At 50.7% G+C, this 27,480-nt stretch overlaps 1 protein-coding gene across 10 annotated transcripts in view; it reads right to left on the reverse strand.

Annotated features, from left to right (window-relative positions):
- LOC121599724 overlaps window positions 1–27,480 on the reverse strand; it is a 131,053-nt gene that overhangs the window by 39,756 nt on the left and 63,817 nt on the right. Inside the window, exons 1-2 of one of the 10 annotated variants that reach the window (XM_041928529.1) lie at window positions 26,506–26,675; window positions 22,659–22,831 (exon numbers count right to left, since the gene is read on the reverse strand). The exons of 7 other annotated variants lie outside the window; for them this stretch is intronic. In XM_041928529.1, the coding sequence (XP_041784463.1) occupies window positions 22,659–22,662 (4 nt within the window). In that variant the 5' untranslated portion in view covers window positions 22,663–22,831; window positions 26,506–26,675. Of the gene's footprint in view, window positions 1–22,658; window positions 22,926–26,505; window positions 26,676–27,480 lie in introns of those variants that run through there. 2 more of the 10 variants (XM_041928371.1, XM_041928450.1) reach the window with 2 other exon arrangements.

Genomic DNA, 27,480 nt, shown 5'->3' on the forward strand with positions numbered 1-27,480 from the left:
ACGGGTTTGCGGGGGAAAAAACAACTATTATTCTCCCTCAGATTGTTTCCATAATGTTTGTTCCGTCCAGCCAGGCAGACCGTTGTTGGATGGACGACTTACTTCCCTCCCCCCCCACCCGAAAAGGCCGGAAGCAGACAGGATGGCGCACAAGTTTTCTCGCCCCAGCAAAACCGGGGCTGAGCAGTCAAAGCAAACACGTGCGGGGGACGGCGGCTATCAATCGCCAATCATATGGCAGCCCGGCCAAAGAAAGCGAACCGGAACACGCCCGGAAGCCGCAGCGGCGCATGCATGGGGTGGAGCAGCCAAAAGGAGCCGGAAAGCGGGGCTGAATTTAATCAACTGCAATCTGCACTCCACACTCGCTTTATCTTTCACAGCGCGCACAGAGCGCCCGGTCGATTGAAAATTGATTTGTGTGTGTGTGTGATTGAAGAGTTGTACAGTGGTGGCGAGGGGAGGTGGGGGGAGGCGATGCCGGAAGCAGGGCGATGAATGGTTCGGTGCGCGTCTTGGAGATTTCCTCGAGAGATGCAGACCCCGGCGAAACGAACTGGGTCCTCTGGCGCGCCGCATGTCAATCATCGGAACCGTTTGCTCGGCTACGCTTGGAAACTGCATGTGCAGACCCCATTCCCCCCACCCCCCGCTCGGATGCATCCAATAAAATCTCGATAGTTTACAGTGACGCTCGTTCGGATCGTAAAGCTCGGGATGATGGGTTCGGGGCGGTGGCGCCTCATGAGGTGATAAATATTTACGCCACCGCCGCCGCCGCCGCCGATGTACCATTTCCATTTCGGGGTTGCCGGGGCAGGGCGAGCGGCGCAGCAAGTTCTGCAAGTGTTTGCGCTTTTATTGCTCTCGATATTGATGTGTTATTTTTATGATCTCCGCATACTTCGGTTGAGTAGAGTTTTGAAGGTTATGTTTGGTGTGCTGTCATGTGTGCGAGATGTTGTGAATCAAGGGGGAAAGGGGGAGGGGGTTAATGGTAACGATTTGGGTTGAAATCTGCAAGCATCAATCACTTAACGGAAGAATATGGCCAGTTTCAGCGGCTCGGATGCGGTTTTATTTTCCACTTTATCTGCCAATGGATGGCAAACTGTTTTTCAAGGTTTTCTTCGCTATTTTTGCCATTCGAAAGGACATGTTTTATATATGTTTTCATTGTTTTTGTTTCCCTCCGGAGGAAAGAAACGCATTGGTTTGACATATAACAGGCAAAAACTTGGAAAAGATAACCTCAAACACTTTAGGGACTGTGCTTTATCCATGTGAAATCGATTAATTTAGATTCACGCTACCGGAAGGGTTTCTTTCGCGCCTACAGGTATGCAATTGGATTGTAGAAATCTGTTTTGCACATGGCAAAATGTAGTAGCCACAAAGTAAATAATAAAAAAAAAATTAAATACATACTAAACATCATAAAACATGAACAATTGAAAGGGGCAATCACGTTCCCCAGAAAAGCATTGAATAAACACTTCTGTTTGTTGGATTGGATCGTGTTGCAAACGCGCTAGTATAAACCAAACCTGCTCGTTTATGCTCACTATTTGAGCACTGCTGCAAAAGCGCCTGCAGGTATGCAATTAGACGTTCTGTCACAGGGTTTGAAGCGTTTTTAGTGCAAAAATAGCGTTGTTTACATACATTTTCAAGCTAAAAAAAAACGACTCAAATCATGACAATTTTGTCCTCCTAAATTCGCGTACGGTACTGAAAAACCATCACCCGATGGATTGATCGGAATCTATTCCTTTTTTTTTTCTTTGGTATTTTTTCATGCTACTCGAGCGTGTTCCAGAGTTAAATATAAATTAAATTTTCAATCCAGTCCCCATTTGCGCGCGCCGCACTCGGTGCACTTCCAATAAGGTTCATTTATTTCTTATCCTCGTCACTACGCTCTTCACCTACTCTCCTCCCCCCCCTCCCCCCTCCCAGCACACTTTATTTGAAGTGAAACGGAGTGTGCTGCGGAAGTGGATACGGAATTACCATTCCCTCAGCGGCAAACGGCGTTCCGAGGGCCAGTGGGGCAAGGCAAAAAATAACCTCACTTTCTGCGACTTTTTGCCCAGGGACGCTCCCGCAAGAACGGGGATTCAATGTGACCCCAGAGGACCGGGGAGCCTTGTATTCCGGTCGCGATGCTGCTGCTTCAGTTTTCCGCCTCACTAGAGCGACGGTGCACGAGAAACTAGCGAAAGCAAAGACGGCAAAGGAAGCGCGTTCGAACATCAAAGCGACCGGATGTGTGTGTGTAGCAAGTAATGCCACCGGGTATCCTCCCTTTTTTTTCTAGTGACAAAACTCTTACCCTTGGCATTGATTTTTGCCTTCCGTTCCCCCCAAATGCGAACTAAATCCGAATTCGTGATTGAAGTAATCGGGCGATGGAAGTGCCTCACTCGAAAAAGGAATCGGCATCGATCTGTCGGGGAGGGCAGCGCGTTTAATTCCTCCCTCAACGGGCTGGGTTTTCTTTTAAATGCGTGCGTTTTTTTTTCGTCTTCAACTTCTTCTGCTCATCTTCCTTTGAATAAAGCTCAACTTTTCACCCCCCCCCCCGAGGGCCTGAGTGGGCTCGCATTGCCTTATCTTCGCCGCACCGGCACTGCCGCGATTCGTTGTTTTGCGTTGCCCCAGCTCGGTGCTAATCCCTCAATCTTTTCCGGTTCCGTTCCGTGGCAATGCAAAGGGATGTGTGTGCAGGGATCGGGTTTCCAATTGGTTCGATTCCACTTCGATCGCACGAAACCAAAAAAAAAAAAAAATAAAACGAAGCAGAATGAGCCGTTTTTCCATTCACAACAAGAAGCAGTTCGTATTGTGCTCGGCTAAGGGCTGGAGGGATACGATTTCACACGCACTTGATCTCCGCCAAAGCGGCAAAAAGATGGTGCCTTTGTTTTCCTCCCTGCAATTGCACACAAAAAAGCGGTGAAGGAATTTTCAATAATTCTAAAATAAAGGAACATTCCCTCCTGTGCGGTAGAAAATTCATTCACACACACACACACGCGCTCGCACTGGGAAAATGCCGCTACAAATCTACGTTTGCCCTCGTTTTGTCCCGCCTTGCTGTTGAATATTGGAATGAATATTGAATGCTCGACCTTGTTCGTGAATAAATGCATTCGTACAAATGTGTGTGTGTGTGTGTGCGTGTGGCTCGCTCTGAAAGGTGGAGTCTGTGGAGTGCAAAAACGCATTGCATAAGCGGAGAGATGAGCGAAAGAGCGAGAGAGAGATACAGAGAGACAGAGAGAGAGAGAGAAAGAGCGCAGAGCGCCTACGGAATTTGGGGGAATTTCAAATTTATTACCATCTTTAAATCCTCACCCGTCGCACAAAACCCGAGGCCGCGCGGCAAGCTGGCACTGCTGGAGGTGGAACACCGGCACACCTCAAACACCAAGTCTCGCTCCCCCCCCACGCCCCCCCCCGGGGCTGAGCCGAATGAATTGATAAATTTATGCACTTGGGCGAAAAACTTTTCGGGTTTCGGCAAGTCGGTTTTGGCGGCTCCTTTTCGGTTCACGCCTGCTGCTGCTGCTGCTGCTGCGGGGCGCACAGTTTTCAATTCATTTCCGTGCAGCTCCGAAGAGACCTGACCCCGCTGTGTCTCGCCGCCCGCCGCTGCTTCGGTGAGTTTTGGTGTGTGTGTGTGTGTCGGCGACCAGAGAAAGTTTATTGCAAGCGATCCCTTAATCACCCCACCTACAAAACTGCTTTGGTGGAGTGACGAAGGGGAATAAAAAGCTGTGGGAAGCAGGAAGGGTGGACGGTGGCCTCCTGCTCCCGGCTCCGCTCCCTGGCAAAGCGCGTTCGGAGGCGTGTGAATTTATCGCTTATCTGTGTTTTTTATTGCTCTCCCGGTGTTAGAGCCCTCTATTTGGAGTCTGTATGTGGTGTGTGTGTGTGTGTGTGTGTGTGTGTGTGTGTGTCTGCTGGACGGCAACACCGTACGTCATCGCGCGCTCGGCACGCTGATCTGCACCCCCCTCCTCACTGTTTGCGCGTCACACGCAGCGCGCGAGCGAGCGAAATCATCATTTCAGCCGGAAGGTATGCAACGTGCACGGCATTTCATTGCTAACCGTAATTAATTTAATCGCTTTTAAGGATTTTCGGGGCCGCAGTTGTTTTGTGCATTGTTTTTTTTTTATTTGCTTGCTGTTGCTGTTGTTGGAAAGGTGTTGATATTGATACACATAAAACCGGTTGTCCCCCCCCCCCCCGGTATCACATCGGGCGAGGGTGTGGTAGGATTTAGTAACGTTTGTCTGTGTGGGTATTTTTACGGTGTTGGGTTTATATCGATTGCTTCATTTTCTCTTCATCTGGGATGCTGTTAGGGTGGAGAAGAAGAACGAAAAAAAAAACATAAACAGGTATAATGTATCATGAAACATTTAACAGGCACACGGAGGGCGTAATCCACCGGGTGCACATAAAACATAGCGAGATGGATACATCTGTCCCTCCCCCCTTCCACCTTACTTTCAAGGCCCCTCTGTGCCGTGGCTCGTCAAACTGCCACTCACACGGTGTTTTCGGTGCTCGTAAATAATACACCAATAAATCTACTCAATCAAAACCCGACCACTTCCCCATCCGCCTCCGCCTGCCTTGGTAGCCTGGTCTGTCACAGAGCCCCCGGCCGACGATTGCCCCAAAGCCGGCTTTCTTGCAGCGAGGCTGCAACTCAAATCGCGAGCCCGGAACTTTGCCGCTTCCGGTGCGTTTGCCGGGGCCGGTTAACGCTTAACGTCCGCGGCCGGGTGGGACGTTCGGCCCTGCTCAGCGGGTCGCCTTCGCTGGCAAATTTACTGGCTGAAGCTTAGCGGCATTCGGTACCGACAGCAGCCGCAGCAGCGGATGGTAGAGTTTTTCGGTTTTCGGTTCACGCTCTCTCGGGCGCACAGTGGGCTAAGCGATGCATGTGTGTGGATAAAAGTTAAGATGATGAGGTAAGATGTTGGGGATATTCAGAGTCTTCACATTGGTGGATCGCCTATAAGCGATGAGCGTCGTCATACATAAGTATGAGGAGTATGACACTTATTAAGTAATTCTGGAATCTCGAGGAATCTCAAAAACGAATCAATGTCGTTGAAGAAGACTTTCAACATTTTTAAACGATGAGCCATATAGCCTCGAGGATGTCTCGTGAAGAGCTCTAAGATTTCATGGACCTCTAAGATGTATGTCTCTCATATATGTAGCGCCCAAAATTGGAATGAGGCTGCAATGAATAACGACTCATTGGACAAGAATCAATGTCTGAACTTTAAAGGTATGATATGAAAATTTTTTGGAGTGAAGAGTCGTTCCTGATTTAGAAACTGAATGCACAATCTATATCTGCTCCTTCTCCTTCTCCTTCTCCTTCTCCTACTTCTTCTTCTTCTTCTTCTTCTCCTTCTCCTTCTCCTACTTCTTCTCCTTCTCCTACTTCTTCTTCTTCTTCTTCTTCTTCTTCTTCTTCTTCTTCTTCTCTTCTTCTTCTTCTTCTTCTTCTTCTTCTTCTTCTTCTTCTTCTCTTCTTCTTCTTCTTCTTCTTCTTCTTCTTCTTCTTCTTCTTCTTCTTCTTCTTCTTCTTCTTCTTCTTCTTCTTTATTTTGTTCTTCTTCTTTTTCTTCTTCTTCTTGATGTTCTTGATTCGCCAGTTGGATTTAAATCTAACATGCTTCCACAAAATTCAGAAAAACATAGCTCTTTAGGTTCAACAGCTCAAAAACATGACTTAGGAAGTTTGAAGAGAATAAATTGAGAATTGGAGAGCATTTCCGAATCATGAGAGATAAGTAGACCATCACAGCGCTGTACATAGTCATGACTGATGCATTGGTGATTCTAAAGATTGATTCTTGAGGTCTGATTAAGTAAGATTTGTAAGATTTTCAAAACCGAGCAACAGTTTTGTAAGTAGATAACTTGTATGGAACACGTTTAAAAATTTCTTCTTGTCTCGCTTGTTTTATTCTAGCATGACTCAATCATGGTTGGGTATTCCTTTAAGCCCCCGTTTGCCATTGGCGAAGGAAAGCTCTCACCGACGCCATATTACAATGCCCTCCCCGAAAAACTCTCTCACACGTTACAATCCTTGCGATTTCGATGGTGGCAGCACACGCGGGGCTATTTTGTGAAGTGTTAATTGTGCGAGGAATAAATTGTCCAAAAACCAGTTGCCCACCGGGCGGGTGCAACACACCTCACTGTGCACGATCGCCCCAAAAGGTCCCCCCCTCCCTCCCTGCGCTTTGTAAACTGTCATGTTCATGTGGCAATTTTACGTGTACGCGCGGAACTCACGGGAAACGCGGAAAAGCGCTGAACGGCGGAAAGAAGGGTGGTGCAGGAGGACCCCCCCCCACATACACCGACACATGGAAGACACAAATGGTGCCGGGTTGTTGAAGGGCGGCGGTGGCGCGAAAACATGGCAGCAAGGGGAAGCACGGGGCTGATGATTTATGAGCTTTCACAGGATGGTGTAAAATATGATGTTACGCTTGCGCCCTTCAAATAGTCACCCGCTTGCCCGGCGTGGGTGGGGATTGGATATACCAACCTCTGCCCTTTCTCCTACCCCTGCCCCCTCCCTTTTCGCTCCTTTTAAATAAGGTATGACGAGGGAACGGGGTATGAATTTGGAAACAGAACACGAACAGAGAGGAGTTGCGCGAGGCAAAAACACACAGACACACAAAAAAGCACCGGTCGGTGAACAAAAGCAATCGAAACTGTGTGTTCACTGTGTGTGGCTGTGGCGAGGGGAAAGGGTTCCAAAAAGAGAGGAAGGTGTTGGAAAGACTTCCCGATTTACAGCAAGTGGTTCGGGTGCTGCACCCGAGTCCCGTCTGCACTGTAAACGCAAAAACGGCGGTATCGATTTGAGTTTTTGGAGTGGGGGGGGGTTTATAAGGAAGGGGAAAACGCGACTACTGGCCGAAAAGGATAATAAGGCAGCTTTTGAGGGGGGGGGGGAGAGGGTATGGTGCAAACATGAAAAGGACAGAAATTATTATTTACATCAAGCAAGTTTGCGCTGGACGTCTGTCTGTGTGAGTGTTTGTTACGACGAAATGGTGGTAACAGAGAGTTTTTTCCAAACCTCCACCACCCTCCAACCAACCAAAAACATGGACACCAAGGGGGAGGGGGGTTGTGCGTTTTTGTGCTAAATAGAAGGACATGTGATTGCAATTGTTGCTGGTCGCTCGTTTGCCATTAATGTGTCCGAGTGTGCGCACTGTGTTACTTCCGAGTGTCATAGGAAGTGTGTTTGTGTGTTTTACATTAAATTTGTATTTCGTAAAACGGTCAAAAAGCTGTCCTGGTCGTGTTTTGACCCTTCCGAGATAAGTATAAAAGATTTAAAGATTACACAAGTCTTGAGCCATCCGGAGTAAATCGGAGCAGTGGTGGATTAACACGAGTGGAGTGGCCCTTAACGGTTACACGAATTCAATCCTTTCTGAAGTGTCAAGCGAGAAATTGTGTGAGGAATTCTAAACCAGAAAAGAATTGAGAAGCAAGTCCGGAGTCGCCCGGAGTCGGCCAGAGTCGGCCGGAGTTTGACAGAGTCAGACATCCAAAGTCGTCTGATGTCGTCCAGAGTCGAAGTCATCCTGAGTCGTTCATAGTCTCCCGGGATCGTTCGTAGTCTGAGTCGTCCCGGGTTGGAATTATTCAGAGTCTACCGGTACCGTCCGGGATCGATGTCATCCAGAATCGTCTGGAGTCGCTCGGAGTCGTTCGTAGTCGAAGTCATCCTGAGTCAGAATCATCCAGAGTCGTCCAGAGTCATCCAGAGTCGTCTGGAGTTGAAGTCGTCCTGGTTCGGAGTCATTCAGAGTCGTCCAGAGCCGTCCGGAGTCATCCGGGGTCGTCCTGAGTCGTCTGGAGTCGAAGTCGTTTGGAGTCAGAGTCATGTAGAGTCGTCCGAAGTCGTTCGGAGTCGTCCAGATTCATTCGGAGTCGAAGTCACCCGGAGTTGCCCGGAGTCATCCAGAGTCATCCAGAGTCGTCCGGAGTCATCCGGAGTCGTCCGGAGTCGAAGTCATCCTTAGTCGTCCGGAATCATCCGGAGTTGGTCGGAGTCATTCGAAGTCATTCGGAGTCGTTCGGACGACCAGAGTCATTCGGAGTCGAAGTCACCCGGAGTTGCTCGGAGTCGTCCGGAGTCATCCGGAGTCGTCCACTCCCATCTGGAGTCGTCCGGAGTCGAAGTCATCCTGAGTCGTTCGGAGTCATCCGGAGTCAGTTGGAGTCATCCGAAGTCGTCCGGAGTCGTCTGGAGTCGTCCGGAGTCGTTCGGGGTCAGAGTCATCTAGAGTCCTCCTGAGTCGTTCAGAGTCGTTCAGACTCATTCAGAGTCGAAGTCGTCTGGAGTCGGCCGGAATCGTCCGTAGTTTTTCGGAGTCATTCGAAGTCATCCGGAGTCGTTCGGAGTCGTCCAGAGTCGTTTGGAGTCGTCCAGAGTCATTCGAAGTCGAAGTCACCTGGAGTTGCCCGGAGTCATCCGGAGTCGTCCGGAGTGGAAGACTTCCTGAGTCGTTCGGAGTCATCCGGAGTCAGTTGGAGTCATCCGAAGTCATCCGGAGTCGTCTGGAGTCGTCCGGAGTCGTTCGGAGTCATCTGAAGACTCCCGTAGGAGTCGTCCGGAGTTGAAGTCGTTCGGGGTCAGAGTCATCCAGAGTCCTCCTGAGTCGTTCAGAGTCGTTCAGACTCATTCGGAGTCGAAGTCGTCTGGAGTCGGTCGAAATCGTCCGGGAGTCGGCCGGAGTTCGCCGGAGAAGGCCGGAGCAATATGTTTTAATCAGGCATTTTAGTTCCGACTCCGACCCATGCTGACTCCAGATGACTCAAACCACTATTCGTAGAAAGTAAGGTCTGTTTGATAAAAGCACGCTTCCCGTCGTGACAAAATAGCATCAAACAGCATTGAGGTAATTTTAATCCATAGATAAACCAAAGAAGCACACAAAAATGTTTGAAAAATTATGTTTGGTCGAAAATTCAAGTAAATATTCATTAAACTGCTTCACATGTCCAATTTGTCCCGGTTTCCCCTACAAGGCAGCAAGCAGCTTTAATTGGCCAACAGCAGTCGTTAAGTCGTGTCTTAGCTATCCCGGAGATGGCGTCTAACCGTCCTCAAAAGTGCAACGTTATCGAGACCGAAAACCGCTCCTCCCTCACCATTCCCGAGCTCCCGAGAACCGTTTCCGGAGTCAGCGGGATTATATCTTCGCCTGCGCGTGTAACTCCCGGAACTCTGGAGCAGCTTCGGCCCAGTGGTCAACGGGCGGTTTGAATTAATTTCGCCCTGCATCCCCCCGGGAGTCTTGACTCAGCTTTGGCGGTTGTTTGCCCGTTCGAATGGCCAACCGGATTCAAAATTCTGCTGACTCCCAGAGAACCCATCGCTCGCATGCCACACACACACACACACGCTAGAGCCACAACTACTCCACTTGTCGCTGGACACTTTCGCATCCATTACCCTAATTGAATCGTTTGGCCGAAGGGGGATCAGGTGAGTGAACGTCTTATCCTTTGGGAGCGAGCTGCCTGCGTAGGTTTCTTCAAGGTGAGCTCTGCTCCAAAACAATCGCAAACGACAATTCAATCTGTGATGAGATCAAGGAGAGAGATCTGGCCCGAGAAAGCCTGTGAGTGGTCTGCAATACGGGGCGTCGCATGAAGAGCGGTAAGATCCACTAAGATGGAGTTGCTCCCTTACCCGCTGCTTATCTCACGGCACTGCTCGAGGTCACGCACCGAAGTAAACACTATTAAGATGGCATTTCATCGAGTAATGATAGTGAAGCGGGACATCTACTGTATCTCCCATTCTTGCTCACTTTGGGGCAATCCCTCTCAAACCCCCTTCCCCTTCCTCCCGCTTAGCCCTTTTGTGTGGGCCGCCCCATGCCCTGGGGGTGCCGGTACACCTTTGCGAACGCAACGTTGGACGCAAGTGCATTGTTCGAAATGTCACGCTTGTAGCTGTTAGTCTCCCCTCTAGTCTCCCTCTGCCGCCTACCCTTCTCAATACACACACATACACACGCACACACACACACCACGCACACCGGTCAAAAGCGTTCGACATTGATTAACGATGGCAGTGGGGCGATGTTGGCCTAGCCCCGGAGCAGTCGGCCGACCAGCGCCGGTAAGATAATTGTGTGTGGCAGGGAGCGCAGAGGGGGGACGAGGAGGAGGGAATGCTTTTGTCCATTCGAAGGACTCCCTCGCTCGCCAGGACGGGTCAGGAGGCCCCCGGTTGGAAATTTGGAGTTGGCGAATGCGGATTTCTCGTTTCAAAAGCAATCGTGAAGGAGAAGTAAAAAGGGCCCCCCCCCATTTGAAAAAAGCAGAGGAGGTCCGTAACCCACGCCGTCGCACCCCCTGAAAAAGGTTCCAAAAATCAACAAAACTCGTTGCTCCGTCTTTTTTTTTTGGATTGTTTGTTTGCTTCGCTTCGAAGCTTGTTTGGTTCACAGTGAAGGGAAGCGAAAAAGAAAGCCAGCAGCGATGGGGAAGCCAGGTGGCTTTCCCTGCCACACACACACACAGAGAAAAGGCACGGCCTTTCAAACACAAAAGGGACAATAAAGCGCATGGGAGGGAAGGGATGGGTTAGGACGCGGGCAAGCCAAACAAATAATGAATCCGAGCCTTTTCAACCGGCCGCCGCTGCTGGTCGCCCGTGGCCGGAGATAAAAGGTCCTCGGGTCCCCGGGTGCGTGAAGATTTTCTCACCCCCTTCTTCTGCTCCCCCACAGTCCTGACCCCGGACGACCCGGCCGGAGGGTGGCTTCTGATGACAGAAAAATAAACCATCAATCTTTCCGGGCGCCGTGAGCGCGCTCACAGCACGGTGACGTTTCGGACGCAGGCTCGCTCTGATCGTTCCCTGGCGGGGGACCCGGGAGGACCACCCCAAAGAAGTGCTACATGGGAAAGGGGTGTGGCAATGGGGGGAATATAAATAAATCAGCATGCCGGCGCTGCTTAGTTTTGCATCGCGCTGGATTGGCGGTGGCGTGTGTGGTGTTTCCCAGTGGTTCCCATCAGTCGCATTCCGGACGATGCCGGAAGCGGTTGTGCCGTGCTGTCTGCTGCCGCTGGTGCTGCTGCTGCTGCTGCTGACGCTCCCACCGCCTACTGGGTCGCTGCCGGCTGGCGGTGTTGATTTAATAGCCCGCACGCCGTGCAGCCTGGACGCCGGCAGTACCGTTCGCGTCCGGGAGCGTTTGATTGCGCTCGCGCGCCGGTTTGTGCTGCAGCAGCCCTGCACCGGGCTGCTGATCGTGTTTGTGCAGCTCGCCGGCGGCCGCCCACCGTACCTCGCCGGCGACACACTATCGCTCGCCATCGATGCCTTCGCGGCCGGCCACCACACACCCCGGCTGGTGGTTCGGGGCGACGACGAAGCTGCCGCCGACGCCCTCTCGTCCATCGCCGCTCTCGCGGACCGTGATTCGTACTGTGTCGTGTTGGTACTGTTGCTGCCGGATCTTGCCAACAGCCTGCCGGGCACGGTGCTGCAAACCACTGCCCGCACGTTCCCGCTCGCACTCAAGCTCCTCCTGCTCGGCTCGGAAGCGCCCGCCGACGAGGAGCTCTCCGCCGCCCGCACACTGCTCGCCGCCCTCTGGCAAACGGAACGGGCCCTGCGAGCCCTCACCATCTGGTACCGGCCCTCCACCGGCCTGCTGATCGGGGCGTACGATCCGTTCGATCCGCCCGCCGGCCACTTCTACACCCTCGCCGGCCCGAACCGCACGCTGCCGACCGATCTGGGCGCGTTCGGGCGGCGCATGAACCTGCGCCGCAGCGCGATCACCGTGCACGGGTTCGAGGCGGCCATGGCCTACCGCCGCCAGGACATCGACATGCTGCCGCGCACCTTCCCGGCGCGCCGGCCCGGCTCCTCGAACGCGTCCGGGGACGCGCTGCTGGACGCACTGTTCGGTGCGGACGTGGAGGCGGTGCGCGAGCTCGCCCGCCGGCTAAACTTCACGCCCGTCGTGCACCATATGCGGGCCAACTTCGGCTTCAAGATGGCGAACGGGACGTTTACCGGCGTGCTCGGCCGGCTGGTCGCCCGCGACGCCTGGCTGTCGATGAACGTCTACTTCCTGAAGGACTACGAGACGCGCGAGCTGCAGTTCGGTGCGGCCGTCTACCAGGACAGCCTGTGTGTGTTCGTGCAGGCGGCCGGTATGGTAAGTTTGATGGATAAAGGGGGGGGGGGGGGTAGCAACACAGGCTCGCTTTGCCAAGCCGGAATTGGGCGCTGAGGATTGCAGGATTGCATACCCTTCAGGCGCTTGCACAGCGCAACACTTCCATCCAACACACGAGCCGTCTCCCTTCGTTCGCACCATACGGGGGCAACGACTTTATAGGGTTTTACAGGGGTTCTCATAGTTGTGGGACACCTCCTTGACTCTTTCTTTTTAGAAGTGAATTTCAAATGGTGGAATTTGGACTCTATGAGCCCTTCCTAGGAAATTCCTATTGGATTTGTCCAACAAGGATGCTATAGAGTCCAATTCCCATTACATTAGGTTCATTTCACGTAAGAAAGAGTCAATACAGTGTCCCACAGCTATGAGAACTCCTGAAAACCCCTGTAAGCAGTTCTTCTCATCCCTCCTGAACAAAATGCGTGTGTGTGTGCGTGTGTGTCTGTAAGGGTTTGGAAAAGTGGGGCAAACACACGGACGTTTCCCGGTGGTCGTGGCCCTCTTGTCCGTGGTCGGTGGTGCCTTGGCTTTAGCAAATCGAACGCATGGTGCAATGAAAATGAAACGTAAACGGATTTCCATCGTTCGTTCCGTTTTCATTTCCAGCCCCGACAACCCCTAGCCACACATACACACACACACACACACACAAACACACCACTCATTGCCATTTCAACGAAAGACCGCACCGTTCCGATTCCGATCGGACTTTAATCCGCCCGCTTTCCGAAGCCCGACTGGGAACCGCACATACATACACACACATACACAAGCACAAGTTGCACAAACGGTTTCCCATTGAACCGCTTCAGATTGCTGCGGTTTTTTCCCGGGCAATAGCAGCAGGAATCAACTTGCTCCCTCGGGGGCTCCAGCGTCCCTGCACTACGCACTCATTGCTTGGAGAGTCGAGATTTGTTAATGTATGTGTGTGTATGTGTGTGTACAAGGGGATTTAAGCAAACGAGCTGCATTGCATGCATCACACACACACACACACACACGAAGAACTAGTGATGGGAATAACCACCCAATAGTTAAATGAGAGCTGCTGAGCTGAATGGTGAGTTCAATATTTTGAGGATCAACTCTCAAAAGAGTGATTTCGCTCAATCACTCAACATACAGCAGCGGAGCTATTACTTACTATGGAGAGTTAAATTACTTTTAACTCTCAAAAGAGTTCAACTCAAATGAGCTCTAGAACTGATTAGTACTAGAGCTAGTAGTTGCCGTATAGAATTACGCTTTTGAAAGAGCCTAACTCACTCATTTCTTCAACTAATTTAGCTCCAGAATTGAACGCACCGTAATTGAGTGTAAAACATAAAAAAATAATAAATAGATTTATCTCTGAACAGAGCTCAACTCACTAAACCTAATAGCGCTCTCGAATCTCAAATCACGACTGAGTCACTGAAGAGCTCAACTCACTCAACTATGGAACTCATTTAGCTCAAAAACTCAACTCGCGGTTCAACTCATTGTGATTGAGCTTCTAGTTCCCGTGGTGAGTTGACTACTCAGTAAGATTTAATTCCTGAAATATTTGTTTAGCTCCAACATGATTTAATTCACTGCTGGTCTGGTACTAGACACTGTAAAGAGGCGAATCACTTATATAGCTTTCATTCTCAAAAGAGTGTTTTGGCTAACGAACGACAAAAGTCACCATGAAGAAGTTACCGGCAAGAGGTGTATCGCTCTTCGAGATTTAACTCTTTGAAGAGTTATTTAGCTCTAGCACTTATCTCTCGGATTAACTCACTGTGAGTGAGTTACAAATCAGGACAAAGAATTAAATGAAAGCACACAGATCCACAGCAATTTTCTCAAATATTCAATTAAACTCATCGCCTGCAAAGCTGAACATCACTCATTCTGGCCCTCAGCACGTACATCACCAATGCCAAACGCGCCAATTCTGCGTCCTCAAGAGCGGGAGGCTTAAGAAAGAAACCCAAACCCAATCGAGCTGCGAACGACACTCCGTGGCGGAGTGCAGGTCAAAAATGGAAAGAAAACACACTGTGTCCCGACGACGATGTGTCCGGACGACGACGAGTACGGAGGGGGGTCTTTATTTGTCCGTTTGGCCGCGAGTTGCCTGCTGCCGAAAGGGATTTCAAGTGCGGTCGGACGTCATTCGGTGGCGGTGAAGTGTTGAGCAAGGTTAAGATTTCCCGTTTGCAGCAAGCGTGCAGCCTACGCCCGGAACACTCTCTAGACAAAAAAAAAAGGCTTCCCATTATCGCGCTGAATAGACGCACCCAGTTTCATCGATTGTGTTTCCCTTTTCCCGCTTTTCGTTCCTGCACGCCGCCAGCTTCCCGATTGGTTGCTCATTTTTCGCTGCTTCACACCGACGCTGTGGATCGTCGTCTGGAGCACGGTGGTGGTGGTGAGTCTCTGCTACCTAGCGCTAACCCAGCTCATTGCCATCTATCGACCAGCGTGGGAGCACGGGAGGCAGGATACGGGCAACGTTAGCCAAGGTACGAGCAGAGAGTTTCCTGTTTTCTATGCGTGTTTTTTGCTGTTGTCCGGATTGTCTATTTATTTTTTTTCCCCCACCCAGATCAACCACAGCAGGACCTGACCGGGCTGGTCGGACAGATCGTTGGAGCGCTACTGACAGCGCCGACGAACGGTTTCCATCGCACCACGACGCACCAGAAGCTGTTCGTGGCCTTCGGTTTGATCTGGGGCCTCACGATAACCGGAGCGTTTCAGGTGCGTTTAGAGGATTATTAAAGCACGCGCGACACTGTTTGTACTGCCGATTGCATACCTAAAAGGATGCAGCCTGCAAGTGTTCGCCTTAAAGGTATGCAATTGGCAGTACAACGCACAACTTTGAAGGGCATTTTTCATGTTACTCGTGCTTCTAGGGATCCCTGGTCGACGTGTACACCACCCCGACGTCGATGAAAAACCTCGACACCCTGGCGGAGCTGGACGCGAGCGGGCTCAGCATCACCGTCACCGCGCCCGCCCTCATCGTGGACGTGTTCGGTACCGAGCGGCCGGGCAGCACGCTCGGCAACCTGAAGCGGCGACTCGTCATCGAGACGGCGACGAACCGGTCGACCGCGCACGGTGTGCTGGGCGGCCACACCGCCGGTCTCATCCGCAACCAGGACTTTGTGCGCCTGTCCACCAAGTACCTGGGGCGGGACGGCACCCCGCGCCTCCACCGGATGCGCCAGTGTCCCCGCAGCTACACGCTCGCCTACCTCTATCCGCGCGGATCGCCCCTGTACCGGGCGGCGAACGACCACACGCTCCACTTTCTGCAGCACGGGCTGTACGCGAAATGGCAGCGCGAGGCCGCCCACATCGTCCGGGCGAACCGGGCACTGAAGGTGCAGCGGTACGCGGGGCAGGCGGGCCGGTCGGCCGGCCAGGCGGTGACGCTCCGGCTGGACCATCTGCTCCTGCCGTTCATGGTGCTCGGGGCCGGGTTCGCGCTCGGTGTCGTTTGCTTCGCGTGGGAGTGCCGTGCCCTGCTGACGACGGCAGTGGCAGTCCGTAATCAGCGGTAATGCAATCGCTTCGCCTCGCGGACGGGTGCCGGAAGGGGGGTTTTGCGGGTTGTTGCACGTTCGCTTTGGTTTTATGCGCGTAATGGCTGCTGCCGCACGCGTGACGCGTGGGCCATGCGGCAATGGATTCCCGTGACGCCATTATGAGCTCGGAAGGGGGATGGAGGGGAAAGGGAATGGCAGGAGTGGAGGGGGGGGGATCGAAGGGGTTCAAAGGCCAGTGCAGCTGGCCATCGTTTGACAGCGCCCGAAACACGGACGCGCCTCGCCCGGAAGTGAATTGTGGTGAAAAATTGATTTTCATCCTGGTCACGGCACCAAATCGAAAAATTTGCTTTGCTCGAAATCAATAAAATCAAAACCCACACTGTCTGTTCCCCGCATGTAACCGAAAAAAGAAGCAGTCGTTAAACGTAAACGAGCCCATTATTGGGCAATAAATTCAGCCGCCGACTCGCATTAGGGCGACACTTTTTCTTCTGGGAAGAACACCTTGGAAAGCACGGGCCTGTCGGATCGGTTGTGCGCTCCGTCCATCTGTCACAGGGTGTCAGGTGCCGGCAGCGTTTCATTAAGCATTCATGTGCACCGGCACCACCGTCGGTTTGATGGTCGCTGCCCAACGGCAGACCATTGGCCCGGACGCACAGGCGCAGCGGGGTGCTATTTTTGCACCGAGAGTTCCAGGTTCGTGAGGAGCGCTGAGATTTTTTCCCTCCCGTAATTATGCGGCAGTCAACATTTATGCACCGTTCAAACCGGCTCCATCTCCTATCGATTTCGGCGTGTGTGTGTGTGTGTGATGAGCCGTCCACCTCGGCTGGGTGAAAACGGTTTTGATTGACAATTTTCGGTTGCGCTGGAATTGCTGAGTAGCGACGGTGTCACACGATCCAGCCCTGCCTGCGTCGCGTATGAATAAATAAAGAAATTCCTGTCGCTATCGTCATCGCCCTGCCTTCGCTCACACACACACTCGCCTTGCCTATTACTGGCACTGACACCCAGTACTGTGGGAAGCTAACGTATCACTCCGTTTGCGCTCCTGATGGAATTAATTATGAACCTGCCGTACTCTGCTCGTTCGACCCCGCTGTGCGTAGGTTCAAAGGCAGGTTCGAGTTCGCGTTCTTGCTGCGTTAACTGGTAAAAAGGTAATCCATCCGTATCGCACGCACCCACCCCCCCCCCCCCCTCCGCCATAGTACTGCGACATCACGCCGCTCCCATTCCAGCCGATTGTTGTTGATGGCTTTTCGCTCGATACTCGAGATATCGACACCGAGTCGAGGCGTTTCGCGAATTGCGATTAATTATCCACCCGTTCTCGCTCCACTCTCGCACTCTGCCATCGTGCCGCGTACTATCAATTGCGTGTACGGCATCCGCGCCCGCGCCCCTGCAAGGTAGGCTACGCGCATTGCAACTCGAAACTTTCGGTACAAGCGGTGTGCAAACTAATTTCGCACTACGCAAGCAAACGCGTCGGGCCAGAGCGGATGGTAAATCTCCCCCTGCCCGGCGGCACAGTGTGAACGGTGAAGGATATTGTGAAGAGGGGGAGGTGGAGGGGGTGTAACGATCTGTTCGACAACGCCCGTATGCACACCCTAACGCCGAGCAGCATTCCGGGCCGGGTGCTTTTGCCTTCATTTTTTTTTGCTTTTGCCACCTGATGCGATAAACGAGAGAAGGTAAATGTCAACATTTGGAGTAAATATTTGCACGAAACTGCTCGTAACCGTACTTAGGTGCGCAATTTCCCACACGAAGCGCAAGGGGCGAATTATTATAAGACGGTGCAAATATCGCTTTCGATTAAACGGTATTTGCGGTGCGGTGGGAAGAGCGGAGCTTTGCGCCAGGGCGGACGGGCGGACCCTTTACGTGCGGGTTTTAGTTAGCGAGACGAGGAGGGGCGAAATTAAAACTTTAATTAAATTTTATAATCAATCCAGCCCGTTGCATGATTGAGTGGGGCTCGGTAAAACTTGTCGCATATGCCCGCCGCCCGTCTTTAATTAGATGCTGTCTTTTTTGTTTAGTGTCATCCGAAAGGGCCGAGCGCTGGTGATGTTCCCGCACCAACATTTACCACGCAAAGCCCTCTTTTAATGGTCCATTTCTCTTCCTCCGTACAGTATTTACACATGCCAACCATATGAAAGTAATGATCGTCCCGCAGCCGCCCACTCACACACACACACACACTATTCATCAATCTGAACCGCCGTAGAGGGCGGGTGTGCAAACAGTGTGTCTGGGTGTACTGCGTGGGGTGGGCAAAAATGTTAATAAACCTTTTCTTTCTGCACCCGACCGACCGGCAGCAGCATTGACGGTTCGCGTGCTCGGCGTTCATTCGCTTCACTGCCCGTCCCACGGGTGGCACGCACGCGTTTGCGATGTGATGAAATGGGGACTTCTTCGGGCCGTTCGGGCGGTGGGTGTTTCGAGAAGTTTTTGGCAAGAGGCGAATCTGAGCTTTACTTCTCTAATGAGTAGCCCCGAAAGTAGGTGCGCAACACGAAGGATTTGGGGTTTTTTGATTGGCGTTTGAATGCATCATTGCAGGATTATGGAGATTTGGCAGAGGAAGTACCGCACAAGTAGGCGATTGGGTGTTATGCGGGAAACAGTAGCCTCAAAAGATCTGGAGTAGAAAATTACGAGTACTTCTTAATAAATACATTCGCTCAGCACACCAAGCTCTTGGGCATTTAGATTTGGCTAATGATTGTTTCATAAGTTCACTATTAGATTATTGGAGGACTTCTACATCATCACAAGGACATCCAAAAGTGAACCTCACTACCTGGTTATGAATTTGAATTCCTCCGTGTCATATGAATATCGCATAGGAGGATCTCGGCAACTTCGCAACGTAAACTCCAAGAAATCTGATTTAGATATAATACATCATTCCTGGATTTTAGGAGTCTTCAAGAACAAACAGGAACATCAAGAGCGATAGCGAAGAGATTGTATGATGTCCCAGGACGTTCCTAACAGAATACATTCATAGAGAAGTCATGACAACATGATAACATTGGAATAATGCTGATGTCCAAATTGAGCACTTCATTTCTCAAGATTGGACAAGGTTATCACAAGGAAATAAATATCTGAAGAATGTTTTCGTTTCAAAAGCGCAAACAAAGATACCTCTGTTCAAGAAGATGAGCTCCAACAATTAATTGTCTAGTCTTAGGAGGATTTTGGCAACTTTATTACTTCATTCAATATCAATTATTGTGATATTGAGGTCCTTCTATGTAGATGATTATCTCACTTGATAAACCAAGATCCAGACCTGTGACCTAGAAATTGAACACATAATTGCCAGTTGATTGCCAGTACATCTAGACAACGTCAGCAGCTTTAATGCATTGTGTCATCACTGGGTCTTAACTAGAAATTCTGTAAACTCAGCAACTCTTCATCACAGCTATCAAGCGGCCTTAGAAATAGAGAACCCAGCTTTTGAACGCACAAATCCGCGCCATCACGTGAAACACGACAACGGACAACTGGGAGGATCCCCCCCCCCCAGGTCCCCCGTGGAAGCTGGACAGAGGAGGGAAGCTTTCAGCGCTACCGCCCTAGAACATCGCTTTGGCACGTGATTTTTCACTCAGAACGCTCGGTCCAGCAATCCCGTCCAAAAGCGGCACTATCCCCCATTGCCGGCCCTGACTGTGGCAAAGGGTAGCGTGTGCCAGTCTCCGCACGCGCACACGTCCCGGGTCGCAAGAGTTACTGCCCCGGTACGGTTTAGTGTAATGAGTACGCTTCCTGCAATGTTACAACCGCCGCGGTACACGTGTAATGTTAATCGATCAAATTAATAACCCACTACGACCGGGTAAGGGAGCTGCCTTCTTCCTTGGTCTTCCTACCCTTACCCTATCCTAGCATGAGCTTCAATCCGGGTCCGTAAACAACCAGACGCGTCCGGAAGCGTTTTCGGGCACACATTCATATTCATATTTCCTGCCTTCAGCTGCCGGCAGCTAAACCCGACCAGCTCCATTTTTGCGTGTTGATCCGCCCGCTCTGTTGCTGTTGTTGTTTCGATGTGAAATAGTTTACCCAAATCAATGCGTGTATGCGCGAGAGGGCCGGTTCAAACGCAAAGGGGGAAGGAATTACAAAGCTTCCTGCTTCCAACGCGCGCGCGCTCGCCGGTTACATCAGGAATGCACGAACGGTTTCGCCGTGTTTTCTGTTTTCCGAAACACCACAAAGGGAAAAGAAAAAGAAACAGTTCCGTTCTGCCGGGAATGGCGGAAAGGCGAGCAAATTTTCACAGATGTTGCGCTGCGAGCGGGCGGCAGCAGCGGGTTTGCCAGAGCGGTAAAAATGTATTGGGAAAGCGAATGTTTCCCGCCCGCTGTGTTTGTGCTTCCCAAAACTGTTTGTTCCCATCGCGCGGCGAAAGGAATGCGGCCAGGCAGGGAAAGAGGCAGGCAAAACAATATTTTTTCGTGGCGCATCCTCCCGTCGGCAGGATGGCCGTTGCACATTGTAACCACAACGTGAAGCGCTCACAAACGCGTGAGTCATCGGCGAGCATTAGTTTTATGCGCTTGCAATCCATGGCTCTCTACTGTTCTCTGGCACGCTGCAGCACTGCGAAACTAACCAGCGCTCGCATAGCAAACCCCGAAAACCTGTAAGCGTTCATCAAGCACGAAGCTCGAACTGTACTAGATTACGGCCGGGGCCGCAACAAAACCCGGTCGGCAGCAGCCATTTCGGGCCACGCGTTAATCACGCCGCTAAAAAAGGCCCACCGTTCATCGACATTGTTGTTAGTTGCTGACGGTGGCCCGCTGAGGGGTGTACATTTCATCGATTCGGGCACCTGTAGGGCACACCACAATCGGCAACCGAGGCCGCACGTGGGCCGCGGAGAGAGGAGGCGCATTCAATCGCTTCTGCGAACGATACACGATAAAATAGATCGATTGCGAAGCCACATCATCATCGGTGCCGCGGCAGCTCATTTGAAATTCTAAATGTCTCCCAGCCGCTGGCCGCCCCTCGACCGGGCGCGCTGGGTGGGCGGGTGGTTTTGCGCAGTGAGCGGAGTGGAGTGGGGAGGGCAAGAAATGCTGGGAGCAAGAAAGGTTCGGTTACACGTGCTCGGTTGCGAGCGGTCTTGACAAAATTGTAATCGAATGAGGTGAACGAGGCACCGGCGAACTTGACATTGCCTTTGCCCTGGTGCTACGCCTTTTGTCGTCGTCGTCGTCCCGCTCTCCCGTCCGCTCGGGGCTTTGGGGGAGGTGCTCTCCTGTCAGTCACAGCCACAGCTTGCTTTGCCTACCGAAATGCATCCTGCAGGGGCGCCCGAGCCGAGCACCGATCAGTGAAGCCCCGACGCTGCTGACGTTCTCTGGCCGGCCTTGATTGATTGAAATTCGTTTCGGAAGCAGACACAACACCGATCGAACGGAATGGGGAAGAGGGGGGAAGGAAAGGGGACGGTGAGCGGCACCATCGGTATCTTAATTGAGTCAAACCACACCGCAACCTGCCTTGTCGGATGAAATGTAAAACTCTGCCACTGGGCTCCCAGCACAAAAGCAAGCTGGCAGAAGTGGCTTAAGAATTGCAAACTACCCGTCCGGCACGTGCGCTGCGGTGTACATCTTACCTCACAAGGAATGAAGAGATAGAGAGAAAGAGAGAGAGAAAAGGAAGGAGGTTTTGTTTGGAGGGTTATCAATATGCGTGCCTACAGCTGAACGTTGCGGCCTAACCCTTAAAAGCGGGCTGCCCAAAGCTGTTGATTAGAGAGAACCTCTGCACCACTGCATCTTCCATGCACGCTAGACAGACACGGAGCCATACAGACACATACACCATATCATTCAACCATTGCCCGGTCGGGAAGAAGAATTTATATGCACTGGCAAACTAGCAAACGTCGGACAAACGTGGGGGGAGGGAGGATGGTAATGATGCTGTTGATGATTTTCAGACATGTACATGCGACCCTGCTGCATCCCGGGATGGCAAAAGAAAACACCCGTACGGGGGGACGGGATCCGGAAACGGCAACCATCACTGCTCAAATCTCTGGTGCTCACTACCAGAATGGGCCTGACAAGGGTTTCCGAGGCCCTGCTAACAAGCTTTCATGGGCCGGCGAAACCCAGGAGCGATTCAATCAACCAACCCATTGAACCGAACCGGTACACGCACGCAGTGACATTGTTTCCGGCAAAGCAGACAGGTTTTAGAGAGTGAGTGTGAGAGAGAGTGCATTCTGTATTCAAATTCAAATGTTAACCCATTGCACGGCATCACCGCAAAAACAGATGTGCAGCGTAACGAAGCGTTCTGCGAGCGGGCGAGCGGGGTCGTGCTACAATACATATTGCCCGACTGCGTGTACGTGCAGCAACCGGTTTGATAGCGTAAGTGGTACGCCTAGCGGCGTTGCGTGCACAAGCGCCACGCGTTCCGGTGTTCAACTCTCGCGGACTTTCTTCACTATCGCACCGAAGGTAATAATTGAAATGGATTTATAAGCAAGCAGGTCTCAGAGATGAAATGAAATCGAAATCGTAAAATACCCTTCATGTGTAGTGAGTCTCTCTCTCCAAATGAATTGTGTTGTAATCACAGCTAAAAACGCACTTCAAAAAGAGTTTGTGTGTGTTTGGTTTAATTGTCGTTTTTTGGCGCTGTTATGCCCCAAGAAAGTATGGATTGAGCTAGAAAAACTATTCGAAAACAAATATACACACACACAAAAAACTCTCTACCCCGTTTTCAATCTTCTTGCACGCGTTTCCAATGTATTTACCCATGATTGGTGACTGTTCTGCTGCCGCGGGTTGATACGCTCGGTTGATTGAAGCTGTTTGATGTTCGAGACAGACACGGCGCGACGTTTTAGCTCATCTTGCAGGGCAGGACACAAAGTCGTATTCACCACTAGCACCACCTTTTACTGCCTCTTGCACGTACCGGCACGCACTAACGAGCGGGGGGAAAGCAAAATAGCGAACATTGTGCACACAAACCTTGCCGCGGGCATCGTCTCACTGCCGGTTATCTTGATGGATGGGAGACAGCGAGGCACCGCCGCGCAGTGATTTCGAATGGCACCGGCAACACCCGAATGACGTGAGCGAGACTTTTTTCGAAGAATCGAACCCAATTCCACGAAGTAGAAGACGACGACAAAAAAAAGCGCCTCAACCAGATAACAATTATCTATCTTGTGATAAGCGTTTTTTTTTTTTTTTTTTGGTGGAGCCGAGCGCGGGCGTGATTCATTCGAGCCGAACCAGAAGCCAACGGCAGACGCGCGTTCTACCTTCTGTCTAATTGCTGGATAGCCTGCGGGGACCATTTCAGCGACACTGACTTGCTCTCCCAGACCGACAAATGCTCCCGTAAGGTCGAGGTCGCACGCGCGGGCGACTCAATTTACACTAATTGATTTGGAAAACAAAAACACAAATTACGCGAAAATCTGACTGCGATTGCGGAGCTGGCGAGCAGGGGAGGCCCGCGAAGAACTCCCGAAATAAATTTCCTCCGAAATCGCGGTACGAAAAGCGGGGCGCTTTTCTTTGCAGGCCCCGTGAGCCGAAAAAAGTCATTACTTTGCGCCGTCTAAAAGGTTGGTTGGTGGTCTCATTAAAACACCAACCCAACGGCTACGTAACAGGGCCGGGAATGCGACAGTGCCCACTGCCGCCCACGGCTGTCATCCTTGCCAAACTGACAAAATTGCTCCCGGGTACGTAGGTACACACATACAGTGGCATTTTTGTTGTTGTTGTGTGGAGCCGATAAATTGCTGTCCCAGGTGTTGGGACGTTAGCGTTTTCGTTTTCATTACTTTTTAGCGTGCTAGAAAAGAGGCTGTTTTTAATGCCGTGTCGGCTCGTTTTCTTTCCGCGTGCGCTTATCCATGGCACCGTGGCATGTCCTATGTAAGCGATGTGCCGGACAGGCGGGGAAGAGCAACACTCTTTTTATGACCGTCGGTGCCCGTTGTGTTCCTGTTGCTTGTTGGTCCTGTTCCAGACACAGCGCGACAGGGAACTGGCTCGTGCCCGAGAAAATGCTTATGCAAGACAAATCGGGTTACAACAGGCGCGGGCCATGAGCTGGCATGTCAGCCGGTGACCTAAATTTTCGGCTACACGCTCCCTGTTCCCGTTCCCGCGGAAGCAACCATAACAACAAAAAATCGGGACACCTACAAACCATACACAGTCCAAGGCCGAACGGTGACCGCGGGGGAAATCGAACCGCCTTGTGTTTACCACGCTGCTACAAAAACAAACGACGGCAAGAGAAATAACACGTCCTTCGGCACAAACGAGGGGGTGGGAAGGTTCTAGAGGTGAAATCCTCGCGAAGGTGAGACGTTCGTGAGTGTTCTTTTCCCCCCTTGCTGCTGCCGCTCACCTTCCCAAATGCTATCGATCGCGCTCCGCTAATCGAAAGTAATAGTTCGCGGAAAGTAGGTTTTTTTTATTAGATGCGTACAAAAAAGGTAGCTCAGGGAGTCCCACCGTTACGTGACGTGTTTGGGACACGCTCACGAAAGTGGAGCAACGTTTGCTTGTTGGTTTTGACTGCTGGCGCTGCAAGACAGCGGCGGCGGCGGCGGCGGCGACAGAGAGGATATGATTCACAAACCGGATACTTTGCATTTCGCTATCGACAAATGAGACATCAAGCGTTAAGGTGCCTGTACACGGGATGGGTTGGATGAATGATATTCTAAAAATAATTACGGTCGTGTAATGATCAGCAATCACAAAAATAGCGATGTTGTTTTTATCAAATCGTTGCTTTCTTCTTCTTCTTCTTCTTCTTCTTCTTCTTCTTCTTCTTCTTCTTCTTCTTCTTCTTCTCTCTTCTTCTTCTTCTTCCTCATCCTCCTCTTCTTCTTTCCTCTCTTCTTCTTCTTCTTCTTTCTTCTGTTCTTATTCCTTCTTTTTTGTTGTTGTTCTTATTTCTCCTTTTCTTTTTCTTCTTGTTGTTTAACAGAGTTACTTGTCTGAAACCTCTAATTCACTTGAGTGTCGGTTACTTTTTGATTTTGACCTATAGAGGGGACTTTCGAGATGCGACCCTGCGACGATTTTAATTTTGAATGAAATTGTTTTTTTTAATATAGGAGGAATGGTCCGAAATGGCCGTATTGCTTGCTAAGAGTTTTAATTTAGAAGAAATTGATCGACTCTTCAACCTCGGTTGTCAGGAATTCAACATACGAGTTTTTGGACTTACTTTTCGGTCCCAAGTATTGTTGTTTATTGTTGTCTAGTGTTGGGTCTCATGAATCTTTCATTATGATTCATCCATATGAATCTTCAGCGATGAAATATTCTAATCTCCAATCGAATCTCCAAAGATTCACGAATCTTCAAGGATTCATGAATGTATAGGATTCAAGAATTCATTAAGATTCATAAATCTCCATAGATTCTGAATCTGTACACGTGTATGATTTTCAAAATATTGAAGTTGAGCGATCCTATGGCACAGAGGTTAACTCGCACGACTTAACAGCATGTGCGTCGTGGGTTCAGGCCTTGCATGGACCGTCTTCCCCGTATCAGGCTGGGTGGTAGTTGCCAAGAAGTCACTAAAGCCTGTGTACGCCAAGAAGAAGAATAATGAAATGCTCAAGCTCTATGAATCTTTCGAACCGAGATTCAGATTCATTGTATCATTGCAAAGATTCATTCACATTCTTGAATAAGATTTATCCAAGACGTCGTATCTCGGGGGTCTCCTATATCAAGATGGTTAGACCTAATTAAGGTGGGCCCGGTCCATAAGGACTTTTACGCATAACGAGCTAATGACTGTGCCACCATCATGCATCGTCTTCAATAGTGAAATCCAAAAATGGATTTTGACAGTTGATTGTCAAAAAAAAAAAAAAAAAACTAATAAACAACCAAAATATAATCCTGGTCGTGGTCGTAGGCTTCATCAAAAAACATTTCTGTGATTGATTTTTGTGTTCACCTAACTCAGAGTATTTTGGAACAAATTATCCAATTCATATAATTTCGAAGCGGACTTGATTTCTATCTAATTAACTTGCGCCATTTTGCCTACTTATTCCTACGGCTGTGTTTCCAAAATCACTAAAATGCTGTAGCTCGTGTTAAAGACAATTGAACCATTTTATTTGATCTTATGAGGATAAATTCTTGATGATTTTTTCGTTTATTTTGTTCTTCATAACGGCGGTATCGTGTAAAGGCACCCTCACCACCGTGTGGTTACACTAGTCAGCGGGGCCGGCGCAAGAACCGCAAGAACGGATAACGGGCACACACTCACTCGTACGCACGCGCTCACTCGGCCGTTTTCCGCTTTTATCAAGCGTGATGACAGTATGCAAAGAAAATTCACCCACCGTAACGTCTCTCTCTCTCTCTCTGTTGCCGTTCCTTGCTTTTTCTTTCTTCTTTGCCACCCAATCTGCGCCCCCATACCGAGCGGTAGCAGCTTAAGCGTGCGATCTTTTCAGCTTAGATCGCGCAATTTCAAGAAGAACAAGAATACACGCACACAAAGACACTTGGGAAGCAAAATCAAGCAAGAGAACAACATGTCACCGAAGAAAAAGCTGCGTCGCGAAAAAAGAAACCCGTCACGGCCTTTACCTAGAACCGGCAGCATAACTGGAACGCGGCGCACTCGCGCACACTCACGCACAAACCAACACACACACAGGGACAGTTAAGTCACACACGGGAGCACGTGTTAACGAGATGCGGGTTTGCAGCTGCCAGTGTTTAGCAAAGTCCCGAACCGTACGGCGCTGGGAAGTGAACTGACAAAGCGGATTGCAGCGGATGCTTCCGTTCGCGCAGCTATCGGGGCAGCGTGGCAAGCAAGCAAGCGAGCAGAAAAAAACACTTTAGCCACAACACTCACACACGCGCAAGGGGGAGGGAAGCGCACGCGCGGAACCATGCACCGCTAGAGCTGAATAGAGGTGGGGGAGCACACACAACGTTGCATCACGGTCGGTGCGCTTCCGAATGCGCTTCTTCAGGCAGTCGCGCGTTGGGAAATGGAAGAAGAAACGAAACAAAAAAAAAAAAAAAAAAAACTCGAACAACCGTTACCACTAAGCACGAGAATGGCAGAGAGCGAGAGGCACGGTGTGTATGTGTGTGTGTATGCATTACGCTGCAACATAGGTTCATGTACCCTCTTTTTTCGATTTCGATTAAAGTGCAAGTGCACCAGCGCTGGCTGGTTTCCGCGGCAAAGCGCGGTTACTTTTCCTTCCGCTGGATGGGAATTTGCTTTTTTCTTTTGCTTTGCACGATGACGCCCTTGCAACACATACACACCCGCCAAGGGAAGCGTGTTGATGATCGGTGCCGATCGAACGCCCGCTGGGAAGCAGTTTTAATCGACCGGGAAAACGCGATTCACTTTGAGACCGCTTTTTCCGCTTTTCTCCCATGCCCCAGGTTTTCCTTTCGAAATTGCATAATGTGCGTGCAGGGCGTGTGTTTGTTTCGCGTGCCTGTGTGCGAGTCGTTGAATACTTTTGATTGCAGTTTTCTTGTGATTCTCGTTTCAACTCACCGATTCGGCGCTGTTGGAATGTGAAGGAAGATCAA

This window comes from Anopheles merus, chromosome X (assembly GCF_017562075.2).
Source record: "Anopheles merus strain MAF chromosome X, AmerM5.1, whole genome shotgun sequence".
Classification (NCBI taxonomy): Eukaryota; Metazoa; Arthropoda; class Insecta; order Diptera; family Culicidae; genus Anopheles; species Anopheles merus.